The 19,306-nt window shown below is 35.9% G+C and overlaps 1 protein-coding gene across 2 annotated transcripts in view; it reads left to right on the forward strand.

Annotated features, from left to right (window-relative positions):
* The window catches only part of TTC39B (tetratricopeptide repeat domain 39B), a 146,745-nt gene that overhangs the window by 93,917 nt on the left and 33,522 nt on the right, over window positions 1-19,306 (forward strand). For both annotated transcript variants that reach the window (XM_029203285.1, XM_029203283.1), the window contains 8 exons: window positions 644-708; window positions 11,202-11,307; window positions 12,680-12,745; window positions 14,291-14,399; window positions 14,965-15,032; window positions 15,118-15,177; window positions 16,623-16,784; window positions 18,183-18,274. In XM_029203285.1, coding sequence (XP_029059118.1) covers window positions 644-708; window positions 11,202-11,307; window positions 12,680-12,745; window positions 14,291-14,399; window positions 14,965-15,032; window positions 15,118-15,177; window positions 16,623-16,784; window positions 18,183-18,274 — 728 coding nt within the window. The remainder of the gene's footprint in view (window positions 1-643; window positions 709-11,201; window positions 11,308-12,679; window positions 12,746-14,290; window positions 14,400-14,964; window positions 15,033-15,117; window positions 15,178-16,622; window positions 16,785-18,182; window positions 18,275-19,306) is intronic.

Here is a 19,306-nt window from a genome sequence, read left to right on the forward strand (position 1 = left end):
GAGACTCTTGGAATCCTAGAATACTCACCCTAAAAAGGTAATTCATTTAGGCCAGCTGACCCAGTTTTATGGGTGATGACCATCAGGCAAAGAGAAGTGATCTCTTTTCCCCTAAACAGTATTTCATATAAGTGACAACAACTTTAGAATCCAAATCAGTTATCTGTGGTCTGGAAATGTATATGAATGAAATTCACAATGTTAAATAGACTGCCTGCTAAAGTCCCCCCTAAAGAAGAACCATAATCCCATTACTTGGAGTAAGACAGACAGGAAAGTCCTTGGAGCATATCCTTAAAGTCAGCCATTTTGAATTCCATTGAACCCAGAAGAAAGTTGCTCAGTAGTTGATGATGTTTATTGAAGTACGTTTGGACTAACCTTTATGGCCCCAAATTGATGAGGATTACTTCCTTACTTCCTTAAAGTAATGCAAGAATTTAAGAAATGTTTCCTTTTTGTTGTCCTCTAACTTGGAAGAAAAATGACAAAAAAGCATTTCAGATGTAAAGCAAGAAGAATGGTTTAATTTAAAAATCATATCCTCAAAAGATAGTGTTTTCTTCTAATCACGCAGCTACACAGCTATGGGGACAGTTTAAGAATCTTTTGCTAAATGATCTAATTATTTAATTGTTTTCAGGATGAAAATATGATCAACTTCATCAAAGGTGGACTCAAAATTAGAACAAGTTACCAAATATATAAGTAAGTTAAAAATTAAGATTTATAAAAACTATTTTAACAGGGTTTGTACCTTTTTGACCACGTTCTTGTGGTTTCTAAGTGATTCTTGTACTATGTACCATTTTGTACTTCAAAGTTCTCAGTCAGTATGACTATGTTTTTTAAAATTTCGTGTTGGTAAAAGTGCACTTGATTTTTGGCTTACTGAGGTGTATTCAATGCCATAGGACAACACAATTTAAGTTTAAATGCAGTTTTAAAAGAAAAATAGCTGTAAAGAAAAGTACTTACATAATTTCTGATTAGATAATCTTAGTTTCTCTCTCCTAAAAACAATTTATAAATTTAAAATGACAGGTATGTACAGGTATGTCTTTGGTCCAGACTCTAGAACATCACTGCTCCAATGAAGTTCTGCAGTGATTCAGATGTTCAATTAAAGTGGACCATAGTGTCATTCACATCTTCTATATCCTTACTGATTTTTATCTAGCTGTCCTATCCTTTACTCACAGAGTTAAAAATCTTCAGCTTTGATTCTGGAGTCATCCATTTCTCCCTTTAGTTCTGTCAGTATTTGCTTTGTATATTTAGAACCTCTATTATTGGGCTTATATATATTTTAATTGTTTTATCTTCCTAATGAATTAATCTTTCATCATTATAAAATGTTCCTATGTAACTCCTTATAATATTCCTTGTCTTGAAATCTGTTTTGTCTGATATTCATAAAGCTACTCATGCTTTTTTATAATTAGTATTTGCATGGCATATATTCTTTTACTTTAAACCTATCTTTGTTTTTGTATTTAATTTTCATTTTTTGTAAACATGCTGAATTTGGTCTTGCTTCTTTACTCAGTGTGACAGTTAATATGTTTTGCACTTGTGAGTACCATTTTGCTTTTTTCCTTTGCCTTATTTGTCCCCCCCCTTATTTTTCTGCCTTCTTTTGCTTTAAATAAAAAAAAAATATGTATATGTGTTCCAGTGGAATCCTTCCATTGTTTTCTTAGCTATAGCCCTCTTTAATTTTTTTAAGTGTTTGCTCTAGTGATTATAATAGCCTTCTTAACTTATCATAGTCAACTTACAGTTAATACTGTACCATTGCACAAGTATAAGAACTTTGCAAAAGTATAGTTTCATTTACCACCTGTTGTCTTTTATACTATTCTTACAATAGTACACGTATGTATATTACACACCCCACAGAGTGGTACCCACCTTTTGCTTTAAACAATTTTATGTCATGGTCTTCACTATTAACCCATATATTTACCGTTTTTGGTGTTCATTCATTCCTGTCTAATTTCAGACTGAAGCATTTCTTTTAAGATTTCTTACAGTGTGTGTCTACTTTCATTAATTCTTACTGTTTCATTTACCTGAAAACATCTTTATTATTTATTTATTTATTTTTTTGCGGTACGCAGGCCTCTCACTGTTGTGGCCTCTCCCGTTGCGGAGCACAGGCTCCGGACGCGCAGGCTCAGCAGCCATGGCTCACGGGCCCAGCAGCTCCGCGGCATGTGGGATCTTCCCGGACCGGGGCACGAACCCATGTCCCCTGCATTGGCAGGTGGACTCTCAACCACTGTGCCACCAGGGAAGCCCCATCTTTATTTTTTATTTATTTATTTTTTTGCGGTACGCGAGCCTCTCACTGTTGTGGCCTCTCCCGTTGCAGAGCACAGGCTCAGCAGCCATGGCTCACGGGCCTAGCTGCTCTGCGGCACGTGGGATCTTCCTGGACCGGGGCACGAACCCGTGTCCCCTGCATCGGCAGGTGGACACTCAACCACTGCGCCACCAGGGAAGCCCACATCTTTATTTTTGAAGGCTGTTTTTGCTCAGTATAGTATTCTCGAGTTACAAGGTTTTCTTTTTCTTTTCTTCTTTTGCCCCTTTAAAACTGTCGATCCATTGTATTATAACCTCTATTGTTTCTGATCATAAGTCAGCTGTTATTTTAATTATTTTTCCCTTGTCTGTAATTTTTCATTTCTTCTGACTGCTTTGAAGACTTGTATTTTTTATTCTTAGCACATTGACTGATGTGCTTAAGTATGGCTTTGAGAAATGTGTAGCTATTATTTCTTCAAGTATTTTTTTCTGCTCCATTCTCACTTTTCTCCTTCTGAGACCCCAATTACATGTTAGTCACCTGATTTTGTTCAATAGGTCACTGAGCTGCTGTTCATTAAAAAAAATTGTTTTCTCCAGATTAGACATTATCTCAACATCTGGGCTGTCTTGGGGTCAGTTTCTATTGCCTGCTTTTTCTCCTGACTATATGTCATGTTTTTCTGTTATCAAGTCAATAATTTTTTGATTGTACACTAGATAGTGATACATTGTAGAGACTCTAGGTTGTGTTTTCTTTCTCAGAATAGTGCTGATTCTTGCTCTGGGAAGCATTTGACTTGACTAGACTTAGAGCCCATACTCTTACTCTTTGGTAGTGGGCAGCATCTGAAATCTTGGTTCCATTACTTCTTCTGTCTTGTCTCTGCTTTTCTTTGGAGTTTCCCCAGTGCTCACATAGTTCATGAATCAGCCAAGAATTTGAGTGGAATTCTAACACTGATTTTGGTGTTTCTCTCCTATGTGGTTCTCTCCTATCTGAAAATTCCCCCATTACCTTATAGGTACTCTGGCAAATTTGAACTCTGTGCTCCTATTGAAGCCAATAAGACTGTGGCTTTCTGTGTAAGTTCTAGGCATCCCGCACCAAGTGTACTGGGGAGTACTTCCAGGTGACTAGCCATATAAACTTAAGGTTCCTTCAAGAGTTGTTCTCTTTTTTCAAATTTCAACCCTTCTCCAGTTTCCCATTACTTTTTTTTTCAGTTTCCAGTGCCTACCAATATATTTTAAATACGTATTTTGCATTTTGTCCAGACTTTATAATTGTTATCCGTGGGAGGGTTAATCTAATATAAGCCACTCTGCCGTTACTGGAAGCAGAATGAAGATTTAGTATTTTAAGAGATGCTTTTACCCAAAATGATTTCATAAAATTATATTCCATTCAAAATCCTGGAAGGGAGTGGATTTTGGGAACCTGATATATTGTTTTTACTTTTCCTCTTGAAATATTTTTTTGAAGATATAAAAGAATGTTAAAGAGTTGATTGCTTTTTCAGTCATCAAAACTTAAAAACCAAAGGAATTAAAATAGTCTTGTAATGGCACAGAAATATATATCAGTGGAATGGAACATAGGGCTTAGAAACTTGTGTGTGTGTGTGTGTGTGCACGCACGTGTACGTGCATGCGTGCGCATGCATGTGTGCATGCACATTATGCATGCACTTCTGTGTACACACACGTACATATACCAGGGAATTCAAAGCATACTAAAAACCTATATATACATAAATCTCTTTAAAATCAGTGGGAAAATATGGGTACTTTAATAAATGGTTTTGGGAAAATTGGCTCTTCGTTTTGGAAAAAAGACTATAAAAGATACATTCCAGAGAGAAACAGTCAGCTCTACCCACCACCAGTCCCCCCCATCAGGAAACTTGCACAAGCCTCTTAGATAGCCTCATCCATCAGAGGGCAGACAGCAGAATCAAGAACTACAATCCTGCAGCCTGTGGAACAAAAACTACATTCACAAAAAGATAGACAAGATGAAAAGGCAGAGGGCTACGTACCAGATGAAGGAACAAGATAAAACCCCAGAAAAACAACTAAATGAAGTGGAGATAGGCAACCTTCCAGAAAGAGAATTCAGAATAATGATAGTGAAGATGGTCCAGGACCTTGGAAAAAGAATGGAGGCAAAGATCGAGAAGATGCAAGAAATGTTTAACAAAGACTTAGAAGAATTAAAGAACAAACAAACAGAGATGAACAATACAATAACTGAAATGAAAACTACACTAGAAGGAATCAATAGCAGAATAACTGAGGCAGAAGAACGGATAAGTGACCTGGAAGACAGAATGGTGGAATTCATTGCTGCGGAACAGAATAAAGAAAAAAGAATGAAAAGAAATGAAGACAGCCTAAGAGACCTCTGGGACAACATTAAATGCAACAACATTCGCATTATAGGAGTCCCAGAAGGGGAAGAGAGAGAGAAAGGACCAGAGAAAATATTTGAAGAGATTATAGTCGAAAACTTCCCTAACGTGGAAAAGGAAATAGCCACCCAAGTCCAGGAAGCACAGAGAGTCCCATACAGGATAAACCCAAGGAGAAACACGCCGAGACACATAATAATCAAATTGGCAAAAATTAAAGACAAAGAAAAATTATTGAAAGCAGCAAGGGAAAAATGACAAATAACATACAAGGGAACTCCCATAAGGTTAACAGCTGATTTCTCAGCAGAAACTCTACAAGCCAGAAGCGAGTGGCATGATATACTTAAAGTGATGAAAGGGAAGAACCTACAACCAAGATTACTCTACCCGGAAAAGATCTCATTCAGATTTGATTGGAGAAATCAAAAGCTTTACAGACAAGCAAAAGCTAAGAGAATTCAGCACCACCAAACCAGCTCTACAACAAATGCTAAAGGAACTTCTCTAAGTGGGAAACACAAGAGAAGAAAAGGATCTACAAAAACAAACCCAGAACACTTAAGGAAATGGTCATAGGAAGATACATATCGATAACTACCTTAAGCGTGAATGGATTACATGCTCCAACCAAAAGACACAGGCTTGCTGAATGGATACAAAAACAAGACCCATATATATGCTGTCTACAAGAGACCCACTTCAGACCTAGGGACACATACAAACTGAAAGTGAGGGGATGGAAAAAGATATTCCATGCAAATAGAAATCAAAAGAAAGCTGGAGTAGCAATACTCATATCAGATAAAATAGACTTTAAAATAAAGAATGTTACAAGAGATAAGGAAGGACACTACATAATGATCAAGGGATCAATCCAAGAAGAAGATATAACAATTATATATGCACCCAACATAGGAGCACCTCAATACATAAGGCAATTGCTAACAGCTCTGAAAGAGGATATTGACAGTGACACAATAATAGTGGGGGACTTTAACACCTCACTTACACCAATGGACAGATCATCCAAACAGAAAATTAATAAGGAAACACAAGCTTTAAATGACACAGTAGACCAGATAGATTTAATTGATACTTATAGGACATTCCATCCAAAAACAGCAGATTATACTTTCTTCTCAAGTGCACATGGAACATTCTCTAGGATAGGTCACATCTTGGGTCACAAATCAAGCCTCAGTAAATTTAAGAAAATGGAAATCATATCAAGCATCTTTTCTGACCACAACACTATGAGATTAGAAATGAATAACAGCGAAAAAGAAGAAAAAAACACAAACACATGGAGGCTAAACAATACATTACTAAACAACCAAGAGATCACTGAAGAAATCAGAGGAAATCAAAAAATACCTAGAGACAAATGACAATGAAAACACGACAATCCAAAACCTATGGGATGCAGCAAAAGCATTTCTAAGAGGGACGTTTATAGCTATACAGGCCTACCTCAAGAAACAAGAAAAATCTCAAATAAACAATCTAACCTTACACCTAAAGGAAGTAGAGAAAGAAGAACAAAAACCCCCCAAAGTTAGCAGAAGGAAAGAAATCATAAAGATCAGAGCAGAAATAAATGAAATAGAAACAAAGAAAACAATAGCAAAGATCAATAAAAGTGAAAGCTGGCTCTTTGAGAAGATAAACAAAATTGATAAACCGTTAGCCAGACTCATCAAGAAAAGAGGGAGAGGACTCAAATCAATAAAATTAGCAATGAAAAAGGAGAAGTTACAACAGACACCAGAAATACAAAGCATCGTAAGAGACTACTACAAGCAACTATTCCAATAAAATGGACAACCTGGAAGAAATGGACAAATTTTTAGAAAGGTATAACCTTCCAAGACTGAACCAGGAAGAAATAGAAAATATGAACAGACCAATCACAAATAGTGAAGTTGAAACTGTGATTAAAAATCTTCCAACAAACAAAAGTCCAGGACCAGATGGCTTCATAGGTGAATTCTATCAAACATTTAGAGAAGAGCTAACACCCACCCTTCTCAAACTCTTCCAAAAAATTACAGAGGAAGGAACACTCCCAAACTCATTCTATGAGGCCACCATCACCCTGATACCAAAACCAACCAAAGATACTACAAAAAAAGAAAATTACAGACCAATATCACTGATGAATATAGATGCAAAAATCCTCAGCAGAATACTAACAAACTGTTCCTTCAGTAAGTCCGAAAGAGAAAAACAAATATCATATATTAACGCATATATGTGGAACCTAGAAAAATGGTACAGTTGAACCAGTTTGCAGGGCAGAAATTGAGACACAGATGTAGAGAACACACGTATGGACACCAAGGGGGTAAAGCGGCGGGGGGTTGGGGGTGGTGGTGTGATGAATTGGGCAATTGGGACTGACATGTATACACTGATGTGTATAAAATTGATGACTAATAAGAACCTGCTGTATAAAAAAATAAATAAAATTCAAAAAATAAAAAAAAGATACATTCCATATAGATTTAATATTAAAATGTTTTTGGAAGAGTACAAGCAAAAACATAGGAAAGTCTTTTTATAGTCCTAAAATACAAAGGCCTTTAAACTTTTGATTTATTTAAAAATTTTTCACTTTGAAATTATTCCAGAATTTTTACAAAGAATTTTCATATATTCTTCCAATATACAAATGTTAACATCTTATAGAACCACAGTATAATTATTAAAACCAGGAAACAAACATTGATACAATATTATTAACTACTTCATTGACTTTACTCAAATTTTTCTAATTGTCCCACCAGTGTCCTTATTCTAGTCCAGGATTCACTCCAGGATCCTGGATGTCACATTTAGTTGTTACGTCTCCTTAGTCAGTTTTAATCTGGAAGAGTCCCTCAGTCTTTCTTTGTCTTTCAGGACCTTGACATTTTTGAAGAATACTGGGCAGGTAATTTTTAGACCATTGCTCAAGGTGGACTTATCTAATGTTGCTTAATGATTAAATTCAGATTTTTCTATGGCAAGAATACTATAGAAGTGATGTGGTGTCCTTCTCAGTGTGTCATATCTGTAGATATATGATGTCAATTTCAGAAGCCTTTTAAAGTGTGACATAAAATCAGAAACCATAGAAGACTAACTTGACCAAATAAACATTTAAATTTTCATCATGGCAAAAATATCCCGTAATAAAAAATACAAATAAAAATGTGATATAAATGACTCAGGGCAAATGACAATGTGAGAAACTCATAGGTTGGTGGGGGTCTAAACTGATAAGAGTTTTTATGAAGGATGTTCTGGCAGTATATACCAAAATTAAGAATATGCATCAACTTCGATCTCAGAAGTTCTTTTTCTAAGAATGTATCCTATGAACAGTTAGGATGGTATAAATATAGTTATAGTACTTGATATAGGAAAGTACTTGATGAAGGTATAAGAACACTCTTAGCAGCATTGTTTGTAATATGGAATATTTTGAAACAACTTGAAAATTTAAGAATAGGAATTTGGTTAAATAAATTATTCCATAGAATGGAATAATATGCACTTGTTAAAGAATAAGATAGCTTTCATGCATTTTCATGGAAAATTGTCAATATAATCTATTGAGGAGTATATACTATGTGATCCCATTTGTGTTTTCTAAAGATTGCATTCTTAGTAGAGCATAAAAACAACTAGAAAATTATGTACCAGGTTGTTAACAGTGACCGTCTCTCTGTGGGATGATTGTGTAGGGACACTTAGGGTTTCTCCATATTATTTGAGCATTTTGTAATAATCATCTATTATCAGCAAATAGAACATTTACACAGAAAATAACTCTGAACATAATATGCATATCCTGCCATCCTGTTGATATTTTGACATTTGAATTTTTGTGCATGTATATAAGCATATATAATTATCTTTTTATACAGTGAAATTATATGCTTTGTGTCATTTTGAAATTTCCTTTTTCACTTCATGTCAGAAAATTTTAGGTCATTAAGTATTTTTAATTCATCATGGCTTTCCACTATTCCACTGAAATAGTATTCCACTATTTGGATATACTACATGTGTATGTATAAATGTATGCATGCATGCAACTGTCTTCGTAACCAATTTCCGGTTGTTGCCTGTTTAGTTTGTTTATAAATTTTTATTATAGGTAGTAATACAGTATCTTTCCTTATAGGTCAAGTTTTGTGTGTATCCATGCTATTTCCTTAGAGTAAAATTAGATTTGTTGGTTCAAAGGTATGCATGTGTGTAAGATTTCTGATATATATTGCATTGGCAATATATATATATTGATATATATTGGATTGGCAAACTTTTTCTAAAAATACCAGACAGTAAGTGTTTAGGCTTGTGGGACGTAAGATCTCTGTCCCAACTACTCAACTCTATGACCGCAAGGTGTAAGCAGCCATAGACTATAAATAAATGGGTGTGGCTATGTTCCAATAGGTTGCCAACCTCTTTACTATAACTACCATTTTACCAGAAATAAATGAATGTGTCTATTTGTTCTTACCTTTGCCAGCACTGGTTTTCCATTTAAAAAATAAAAATAATGGTTTTTATCACAAAAGTGGCATATATATTTTGGAAAATAGGAAAACGTGGATGAGCAAATATTAAAATACACACACACCCCATATACTTATCACCCAGTGATTATGGCTGTTAACACCTTAGTATATATTCTTTCAGAATATTTTCTACATGTATCTAAAGATATATCTTTTTTTAAATGAAAATGAGATCACACTGTATGTACTATTTTTTAACCTGCTTTTTTCAGTTAATGATCTTTTTTGTGTCAACAAGTCTTCATTTCATGTAATACTCAATCCATCTTCAAATTTTGCTTGTTGGCCCCAAATCTCTTTTACTGCTGGAATGTCAGCACCAGGATCCAACCCAAGACTGTCTTGAGCATCCAGTGTTTATGTTCATTAAATACATCTTATTCTAGAAGAGTCTTTATATTCATGAGAGTTGTTGAAAAGCCCAACCCATTTGTCCTGCAGGATATGCACAGATTTGTTTGGTGGCTTCCTTGAGTTTTCATTTAGCTTGTTCCTTGTCATAGTCAGCTCAGGCTGCCATAACAAAATATCATACACTGGATGGCATAAGCAACAGAAATTTATTTCTTCACAGTTCTGGAGGATGAAAGTCTAAGATCTGTACCAGCATGATCAGGTTCTGGTGAGGGCTCTCTTCTTGGCTTGCAGACAGCCACCTTCTCACTGTGTCCTCACATGGCAATGAGAGACCTTCCTCTTATAAGTCCACCAAGCTTATCAGAGGAGGACCCCACCCTTATGACCTCATTTATCCTTAATTACTTCCTAAAATCTCTGTCTTCAAATACAGTCACACTGGATGGGGGTGGGGATTAGAGCTTCAACATATGAATTTGGGGGAAATATAGTTCAGTCCATAGCATTCCTGTAGCCCCTTATATTTCCTGTAAGCTAGATTCAGGTTAGATGCATTTGGCTAGAATACATCATAAGTGAAATTGCATGATTTATAAGTGCATCACACCAGGTGATACATAATATCTGGCTATTTCTTACTACCTTTAAAAAATATATCTGTCAGTTTGATAAGCAATTTCTGGTTATTGCCAGTTTTTACATCTTTGTCATTGTTTTCATCTGCATTTCTCTGATTAAGTATTTGCCTTTCGAAGATGTGAAGGGAAAGAGAAAAATGCATAGAAAATTAATTAAAGTGAGAAATCAGAAAGATTGGCTTGGATGGAAGAGGGAAAAATAAGAGGACAGTTGCAGGCAATTGTGATTGAGCTTGCTTTCCTCTTTCAATCTTTCCTAGTTGTGAATTTTATTTTGGTCTCTTTGAGACCATGGTGATCATGCTGAAATTCAAGTCTTTTTGTCTGTAGCACCTCAGTTACTCAGTGGAAGGTAGGTTGCTGAAGTGTGCACAACAGCTGAGAGACTGAGCATTCCTAGGAAGTCTCCTCTAACACATTGCTGGGAAACTGTGAGATCACAGTCCTGCGGTCCTATGGCTCCTGAGTCATGCTTGCTGATATTTGAACCCTCTTTTGCTTTAAGCCCAGAAAGATTGGTCCTGATAAACAGTGTAGAAATGAGTGTGTCATTTTTCCTTAATGATGATTATCCAGTAGAGGGGTGGGATAGGGAGGGTGGGAGGGAGGCTCAAGAGGGAGGGGATATGGGGATATATGGCTGACTCACTTTGTTGTACAAAGAAACTAGCACAGCATTGTGAAGCAATTATACTCCAATAAAGATGTATTAAAAAATAAAGTAAAATATTGGCAAACTAAAAAAAGAAAAAAAGAGTAAACTCAGCACAGCATCATCCCCTTAAAAATTCTCTAGTATTTTGGCTAATGACATTTATCTTATGGTATGTAAATGCAAAATTTGACTTAAAATTAGTTTTCAGTGTCATAGTAAACTTACAGTATAACTGTTTTCTTCAATCCAGAGAATGTCTTTCTATCCTGCACGTAATTCAGAAGAACAAAATTGAGCAGCGGTTCTTCTATGAGTTTGAAGGTGGCGTCAAGCTTGGAATAGGGGCCTTTAATTTGGTAAGTGATCAGAAAGCAACCAGAATCTTTTGTACAAGAACCTTAGGTTTTCAGTGCCTCTGCTACTGCATTTGAACCTCACCCTGAACCACTACCTGGGTTTGGTTGGCAAGTGGCTACAGTGGGATCAGTCTTCTTGTGCTGTGAACCAGTGGGGGCTTTGGCCAGAATGTGCTGTAAAGTTCTGTACATGCTCAGAATAGTTTTCGATTGTATAATAAGGGAAGCATGCAGCTCTCTGAATGGACTAGTAACATTTTTTGGTAATAAAGAGCTTGAAATTCAGTTCTATTTCCACATCAGAAATATTAGTGCTATAGCAATGGTGGCTCTGAAATTGAAAATAGGTGAGGGAACAATATAGTTTGAGGGATGATGAAGCTCTGGGGTAGATGAAGGGTTTGAGTAGATATCTGTCCAATTGCTATATTATTTAGATATTTTGATATTTTATTAAGGTTTGACTGGAATGGGTGAGAAAATTAAGTGGTAAAGGGAATCCCACACATAAGTGTATACACTACCGTGGCCGCTTTGTTCATGAGCCAATTGGTTGATGACGGAGGTGGCTGAGGAGAGAGGCTGGTTAGTGTCCACAAAATGAATCACCCTATCGACTTGATTATTAAAATCTTCCTCTGCTGAGGTCAGCCTTTGGTGAACATTCACATGGGACACAAATATCTTCACATTTTTTGCCCATTCTGAGAGGTCTGTCTGTATACCTCTTTCCCAGAGCTCCTTGTCATCAATTTTCCGATCATGTTCTTTCTAAAGCCCTGACCATCCAACCAAACCATTGGCAACCACCCATGAATCAGTAAATAATTGCATATATGGCCATTTCTCCTTCCAAGCAAAGTGAACAAAGAGGGCACTGCTCAAAGTTCTGCCCTGAGAGGACTTCCCTTTATCCTACTCTTTAGGGATGTCCCAGAGAGGGGCTGTAGTGCTGTAGGTGTCTACTTCTGGGTCATGCCTGCATATATGAAGAATACAACAGACTTTTGCTTTTGGAAAAGGATGCTAAAAGAAACACTTTGGAGGTGGACACTGGGGGTTATCTTCTCATCACTTTATCAACCCACATGAAAGGAGCAAGTGTTCTTTAGAGCATTCTGAAAAAGCCAGGTTTTTTGTTTTGTTTTGTTTTTAACTTTTTAGGTGTATTGTCTTAACTAAATGAAATTAAGTCACAAGTAATGATTATACTAGGTGCAGTATGTGGTGATTGAGACGTGTCCAGTGGTTTAAACTTGGTTCTAATTTTTCATATTACTGAATCATTAAAACTTTAAGTTGGTTAGAGTTTAACATTTATCTACAGTTAGATGTATTAACACTAAGTACACTTGTATTTTTTTTCTTACAGATGCTGTCCCTTTTACCAGCACGGATTATCAGACTACTAGAATTTATAGGATTTTCTGGAAATAGGGTACAAAATTAATTTTTTCTTAATTTTGACAAGGAAAATAAAAGTTATTGATTGAATATGAGGGAAATACAACATGTCCTCATAACTAGCAATTTGTTTTCAGAACAATAAAGAGGCATTGGGTCTTGATTATATTTTTCAGGAGTTAGAGATGGTTTTTCTATTGAAAGTTAAAAATTTTCATCTTTGTTATTTAAATTCTGGGATTAAAATTTATGTTTTACTAATATTGCTGCTTGCTGGATCTTTAGTACTCATGTGAAGTTAAAATATGCTTCCCTAACATTTTTGCAACCCCAGAGTTTCCTGAAAAACCAAGAAATTAGGCTAGATTTCCCTGTCTAACATTTTATGATTCGTATGGATCAAGCATAGTTGCAGTGTTTTGGTTTTCCTTGTTTTTACACGTTTCACTATAAAACTAAGCAAGGAAATTTGTTTTCCATGAGTTTTGTTTGTTACAGTTCTGTGTGGTTGTTTTTGTAGTGTATAACATTTAGTAATCATAACACTCAATATGCTATTACAAGAGTTGCTTTATTGCAAAAGTTGTCCCTGTTAGTCCAGAGAGCAGGTTTTGAGAAATAGATGAGAACAGGTACAAGAAGCTGTAATTTTTTTCCCTATTTATTCCACTGTCCAGGTTCTCCATAAATATTATGTATTTATGGTGATCTCTTCCTGATACGGTCTATCTATTCAGACTCTGTATTTCATTGTTACCCTTCCCCGCTACTATTCATCGTCCACCTTATTTCTTTAGTAGCTCCAACTTGCCCCTTGAATAAAGCCCAAACTATAGCATGGATTCAAGGGCCCTAGGATCTGATTCTGGCCAATGCTTCTAGCCTACTACCCATCCTTTTTGCTTCCCCAGTGTTCCTGCTAAACTGGGCAAATGGTTGTTCACCAGATAGACCCTGTGCTTTTCTGTTTCCATGCTTCTGCTGGTGTCTGTTTTGGATGTCCTCCCCAACTGGCATCCTCCCAAATAATGTCTCTTGAGAGCCTCTCCATCCATTAGGATTGAGATAAATGTCACCTATTCCACAAAGCTTTCCCTTATCTTCTCCCAACAAAGCTCAAGTATTCCTAACTTTCATAATCATTTACTTATCTTTCTTATGGCCCTTGCCATATTCCAATAAAATTATGTGTTCATGTACTACCTTCGCTATTTGATGGAAAGATCTTTGAAGACATAGAACTGTATATATTCATACCCACCATAGCATTTTGTACTTAGATCCTCAATATGTTTTAATAAATTAATATTTATATAAGAGAAATACAGCATTTTCTATGAAATGAGCTCTACCTTTTTCTCTCCCTAAGATCACATGATATAAGAATTTGGGAGATTGTCTTATGCCAGTTTAAAATGTAAAATTTGCTTCTAGTTAGATACTACTGCTATTCTAAGCTCTTGAAAAATAAACCCCACCTTCATGGAGGGTGGGGATCCGTGAGCTAGCATTTTAAAGTCTCTGAATATGATGTTTCAATCATGCTCTTCTCATTCTAAAATGCCTCTAATTCCCATAGGAGTTGGGCATCCTGCAGTTACGGGAAGGTGCCTTAGGAAGAAGCATGAGGTCTCCACTATGCTGCTTAACTATACTAGCTTTTCATACTTATATCTCCCTGATACTTGGTAAGGACTGGATTATATTTCACATCATTGAAAGTTGATTATCTTTCATCTGAGTAAGTAAAAATTTAGAAAAATCAGTAAGAGGTCGTAGTCTGTATTTACCTTTTTTTTGAGCAAAAGTGAAAAATTGTGACATTTCTCATAGTAACATTTGGCAGAGGGGGTGGAGGGTTTCTTTCATCAAATTCGCTTTAATCTGTTCTCAGCTAAAAAATTCTATAAAGCTTGTTTAAGGTGATCTATTTTTAGCATATTACATTTCTTTTTAGCAGAAAATTAAATTTTTGGTTAAAATAAGTTCAATATTGCTATTAAAACCAGAGATTTCAATTAGGAACTGAAGGCAACCACCTCTGCTCCTAAGAATTTGCCCTAGAGCTTTCTTAAACTAAAGTCATAGATGAGACTTGTCTTCTTTTATTTCCCAAATATTAAAATGACAAATTAACAGTTTTCATGTTTTCCATGAATAGGTCTTTGCTATATTTTAATGAAATTTGGAGAAATAGTTATAAATGTCGACCACATTTCTTGAAGACTGAGGCTTTTCCTGTTAAATTTCTAGGTACAGGAGAAGTGAATGTTGTGGAAGCAGAGAGTCTCCTTGAACCCTACCTCCAGCAGTTTCCAAATGTACGCTTAGAATTTCAAGTGTCTTTTTCAACCATAATCAATCAACCAGGGTTGACCATTGACCAGTCTGTTTCTCCCTCCGCAGGGTTCCCTCATGTTGTTTTATCATGGCCGGATAGAGCTGCTGAAAGGAAATGTGGAAGAGGTAACTTATTTGAAGGGGTCATTTGGGGGGCTGTCTATATGGTGGAGTTGCGTAGTGCACCCATTCCATATGAGCAAGTCCAGCTATATGCACTAGACAGAAATAAAGGGAAAATATGTAATTAAAAAGCCAAAAGTTAATTGTGTGGATGCACTCTATGATATATAGTAAATTACTGAATATACTCTACATTTGCACATAAAGTACCTGAGGCAATTCAGGGTAGGATATAGAAATACAGTTGGGCAGTTTAAGGGGCTTTCAAAGATCTTTGACTACTATCCATCTCGGTATTACATATTGACTTTGGAATCTTGCCCCTGCATAAAGGTCACTCCACTGTACTACATGTGTGCTCCCCATCAAAGGAAATTATTCACTAATTCCCTTGAAGAAGAAGAGGGAATAGCCTTTTATATAAATATACTCATGAACAATTTTCTTCTACACAAATGGGGTCAAACATGTATTTTTCCTTGATTTGATTTTTTTCTACTTACAATACATCTTGGATTTCTTTCCAGGTTAGTATTTCTAAATCTTCCTCATTCTTTTTGATGGCTGGGTTTCATTCAATGAGATGGATATACTGTACTTATTAAAGCAGTCCACTATTGATAGACATTTGGCTACTATACATAATGCTGTTGTAAACATTATTATGTGTATATTTCTGTGCAAAAGTGTATTTATATAAGAGCGATTCTGATAATGAGGATTTCTAGGTCAAAGATGTTTGCATTTTGATAAATTCAGACAAATTGCCCTCCTAACAAGGCTAGTCCATTTAAACTCCTGTAAAGATATGAGAATACTTGTTTTCAGTGTTCTTTGCCAACTCTGGTCATTATTTATCTGTTTTATTTTTGCCAATGTGATGGCTGAAAAATGATAATCTAATTTTTTAATTTATCTTTTCCAGTGTAAAAAGTTCTTCATATGTATATTTGCCACTCATTATCTTTTTCTCTAATTTCCTGTTTATATCTTTAAACAATTTTCCCACTGAGTTGTTTGTCTTTTTTTAAGGATTTTATAAAATTGCTGTATAAGGGTTGATCCTTTGCCCGTTATGCATATAGCGATATCTTCTCCCAGCCTGTCCATTGCCTTTAACTTTGTTTAAGGTATATTTTACCCTCTGGAAGTTCTAAATTTATTGTCAAATCTTTTCTTAAAGGACTTCTGCATTTTACGTCTTACTTAAGAAAGGAACTTTGCTACTCCCACATTATAAAGTTCCATGGCCCTCTCACAAAGTTAAATAAAGAGGCAAAATTTAACTGTATTGTGGCATGTAAGGAAAGGAATGTATTGTCGTATTGAGTGGTTTAATGAGTGATGATTTTGCTCTTTTTGTACAAAGTGTTTTATGTATTTTTCCATTAGGTTATTATCTCCTTGTCTAATATCTGGATGATCAGCTTTATGCAATTGACTTATAGGCACAAGAGATATTTCGAAAATGCATTTCAGTTCAAGAAGAATGGAAACAGTTTCACCATCTCTGTTACTGGGAGCTGATGTGGATTTTTGTATTCCAACAAAACTGGAGGGAGGCATATTACTATTCAGATCTGCTTTGCAAAGAGAGTAAATGGTCCAAGGTAAAGTACAGTTTCATTAATGTCATCTGTTTGCTAATAAGTGTACAGGATGATTTTCATTTAGGACTGTTTGTTCCATAGTATGATATTGACACTGTTTTCTCAACTTAGAGATCCATCAAAGGACGAAGTGGACATTAAGTACCTGCTGTTTATAACCACTGTCCTCAGCACTACGTGCTTTAAAAGCCATCCAAATAGTCTTTTTCAGCAAAGAGGCTTTATCTGTGAAGATGAACTGTACTTATATATAAAAAGTATTAAATATCAAGTATTGATAATTGTTTTTAGACCTTTTGATACCCTGATAACAAGGCTTTTCATAATAATCAAAATTAATTCTTTATCCATTCATCCGTTGATGCACACTTAGGTTGCTTCCATGTCTTGGCTTTTGTAAATAATGCTGCTATTAACGTTATGATGTACATATCTTTTTGAATTAGTGTTTTCATTTTTCTTTGGATATATACCCAGGAATGGAATTGCTGAATCATATGGTAGTTCTATTTTAATTTTTTGAAGAACCTTCATTCTGTTTTCCATAGTGGCTGTACCAATTTACATTCCCACCAACAGTATACTAGGGTTCCCTTTTCTCCACAATCTCATCAACATTTATTATTTGTTGTCTTTTTGATAATAGCCATGCCAACAGGTGTGGCAAGTTAGGGGAAGGAGATTAAGAGGTACAAACTGCTAGCTATAAAATAAATAAAATACAGGGCTTCCCTGGTGGCGCAGTGGTTGAGAGTCCGCCTGCCGATGCAGGGGACACGGGTTCGTGCCCCTGTCCGGGAAGATCCCACATGCCGCAGAGTGGCTGGGCCCGTGAGCCATGGCCGCTAAGCCTGCGCGTCCGGAGCCTGTGCTCCGCAACAGGAGAGGCCACAACAGTGAGAGGCCCACGTACCGCTAAATAAATAAATAAATAAATAAATAAAATACAAAGTTGTAATATACAGAGAATATAGCCAATATTTTATAACAACTTTAAATGGTGTATAATCTATAAAAATATTGAATCACTATGTTGTACACTTGAAACTAATGTAATATTGTAAATCAACTATACTTCAATTAAAAAAAAAGTTCTAAAAAAATTCTGATCCATTTGTGAAAAGTTGGGAGGAATGAGATAATGATCTCTTTTTCATTTTGTCCATTTTCTCATCCATGAACGTTACAGTTGTGTGATAGGAAAATGGCCAAAATTAGGTGAAAAGTTTTGATCTCATTTGGAACAGGTGATATAAGACTTCATTTCCTTTTTTTTTTTAATTTTTGATACCTCTTAAATATTAAATCTGGAAGATTTGTAGGTCTTTCCTGATTTGCAAGATAGCAATGTCATGTACCTAGGATGCTCTCTGACTAGCTGCTTTTCTTTTCCTCAAGGCAACATATGTGTTCTTGAAAGCTGCAATTTTGAGTATGCTTCCAGAGGAAGATGTAGTAGCAACTAAAGAGGATGTGGTAACTTTATTTAGGTAAGCAAGACACTATTTCTATGACAAAGATCCTGAATGAATAGAGGAACACACAAATACTTTCTTTTTCCGTTAGTGCTCTTCCATGCTTCACCTTCGTATTTCTTTAATTTATCTGATTTGATACAGAAACTCTTAAAAAATATATTTAGGGCTTCCCTGGTGGCGCAGTGGTTAAGAGTCTACCTGCCGATGCAGGGGACACGGGTTCGTGCCCCGGTCCGGGAAGATCCCACATGCCGCAGAGCGGCTGGGCCCGTGAGCCACGGCCGCTGAGCCTGCACATCCGGAGCCTGTGCTCCATAACGGGAGAGGCCACGGTGGTGAGAGGCCCGCGTACCACAAAAAAAAAAAAAAAAAAAAAAAATATATATATATATATATATATATATATATATATATATATTTAACTAAGGGTCAAAATGTCATCCTTTTAGCAAGACTTTGCAGATATGCCAGTGTAATTGGGAATCTTGAGAACACATGTTTTTTTGTTTTGTAATTGGGGCTTTGCTACTGCATTTTGAACACAGTTTCCTAAAATGGTATTGTTAGCTAAAGATGTTTACTGTTATAAATCAAAGGTATTTTGTGATCAGAAGAACTTAAGAATATAACACAATATAATATACCCTTAGTTTTCATTAGTGTGCCAAAGACTCTGAGAAGCTCTGCTGTGAAGTAATCTGTTTAACTTTGTTTAGACCAGTGTCCATCCATCCATCCATCCATCCATCCATCCATTCATCTGTAACCTTTATGTTGAGCACCTACTGTATGAAGACTACTGTGTTAAGTGCTGAATAAACAGGCATGGATCCTGTCCTTGTGTAGTTCATAATCTTGTAGTGGAACTAGACATCTGTGAAATAATCACCCAGTAAATGAAAAATTATAACACATGACTGATTTTTCTCCTCCTACTTGTCTCACCATTCCTTCTTGGTATCTTTGTAAGCTCATCCTACTTCCATCTATTAAAAGTTGATGCTTTTGATTTCAAAGGTCAGTCTTAGAACCTCAACCTTAGGA

The sequence above is a fragment of the Monodon monoceros genome, unplaced genomic scaffold (assembly GCF_005190385.1).
Source record: "Monodon monoceros isolate NGI ecotype Baffin Bay Population unplaced genomic scaffold, NGI_Narwhal_1 Super_Scaffold_5, whole genome shotgun sequence".
NCBI lineage: Eukaryota > Metazoa > Chordata > Mammalia > Artiodactyla > Monodontidae > Monodon > Monodon monoceros.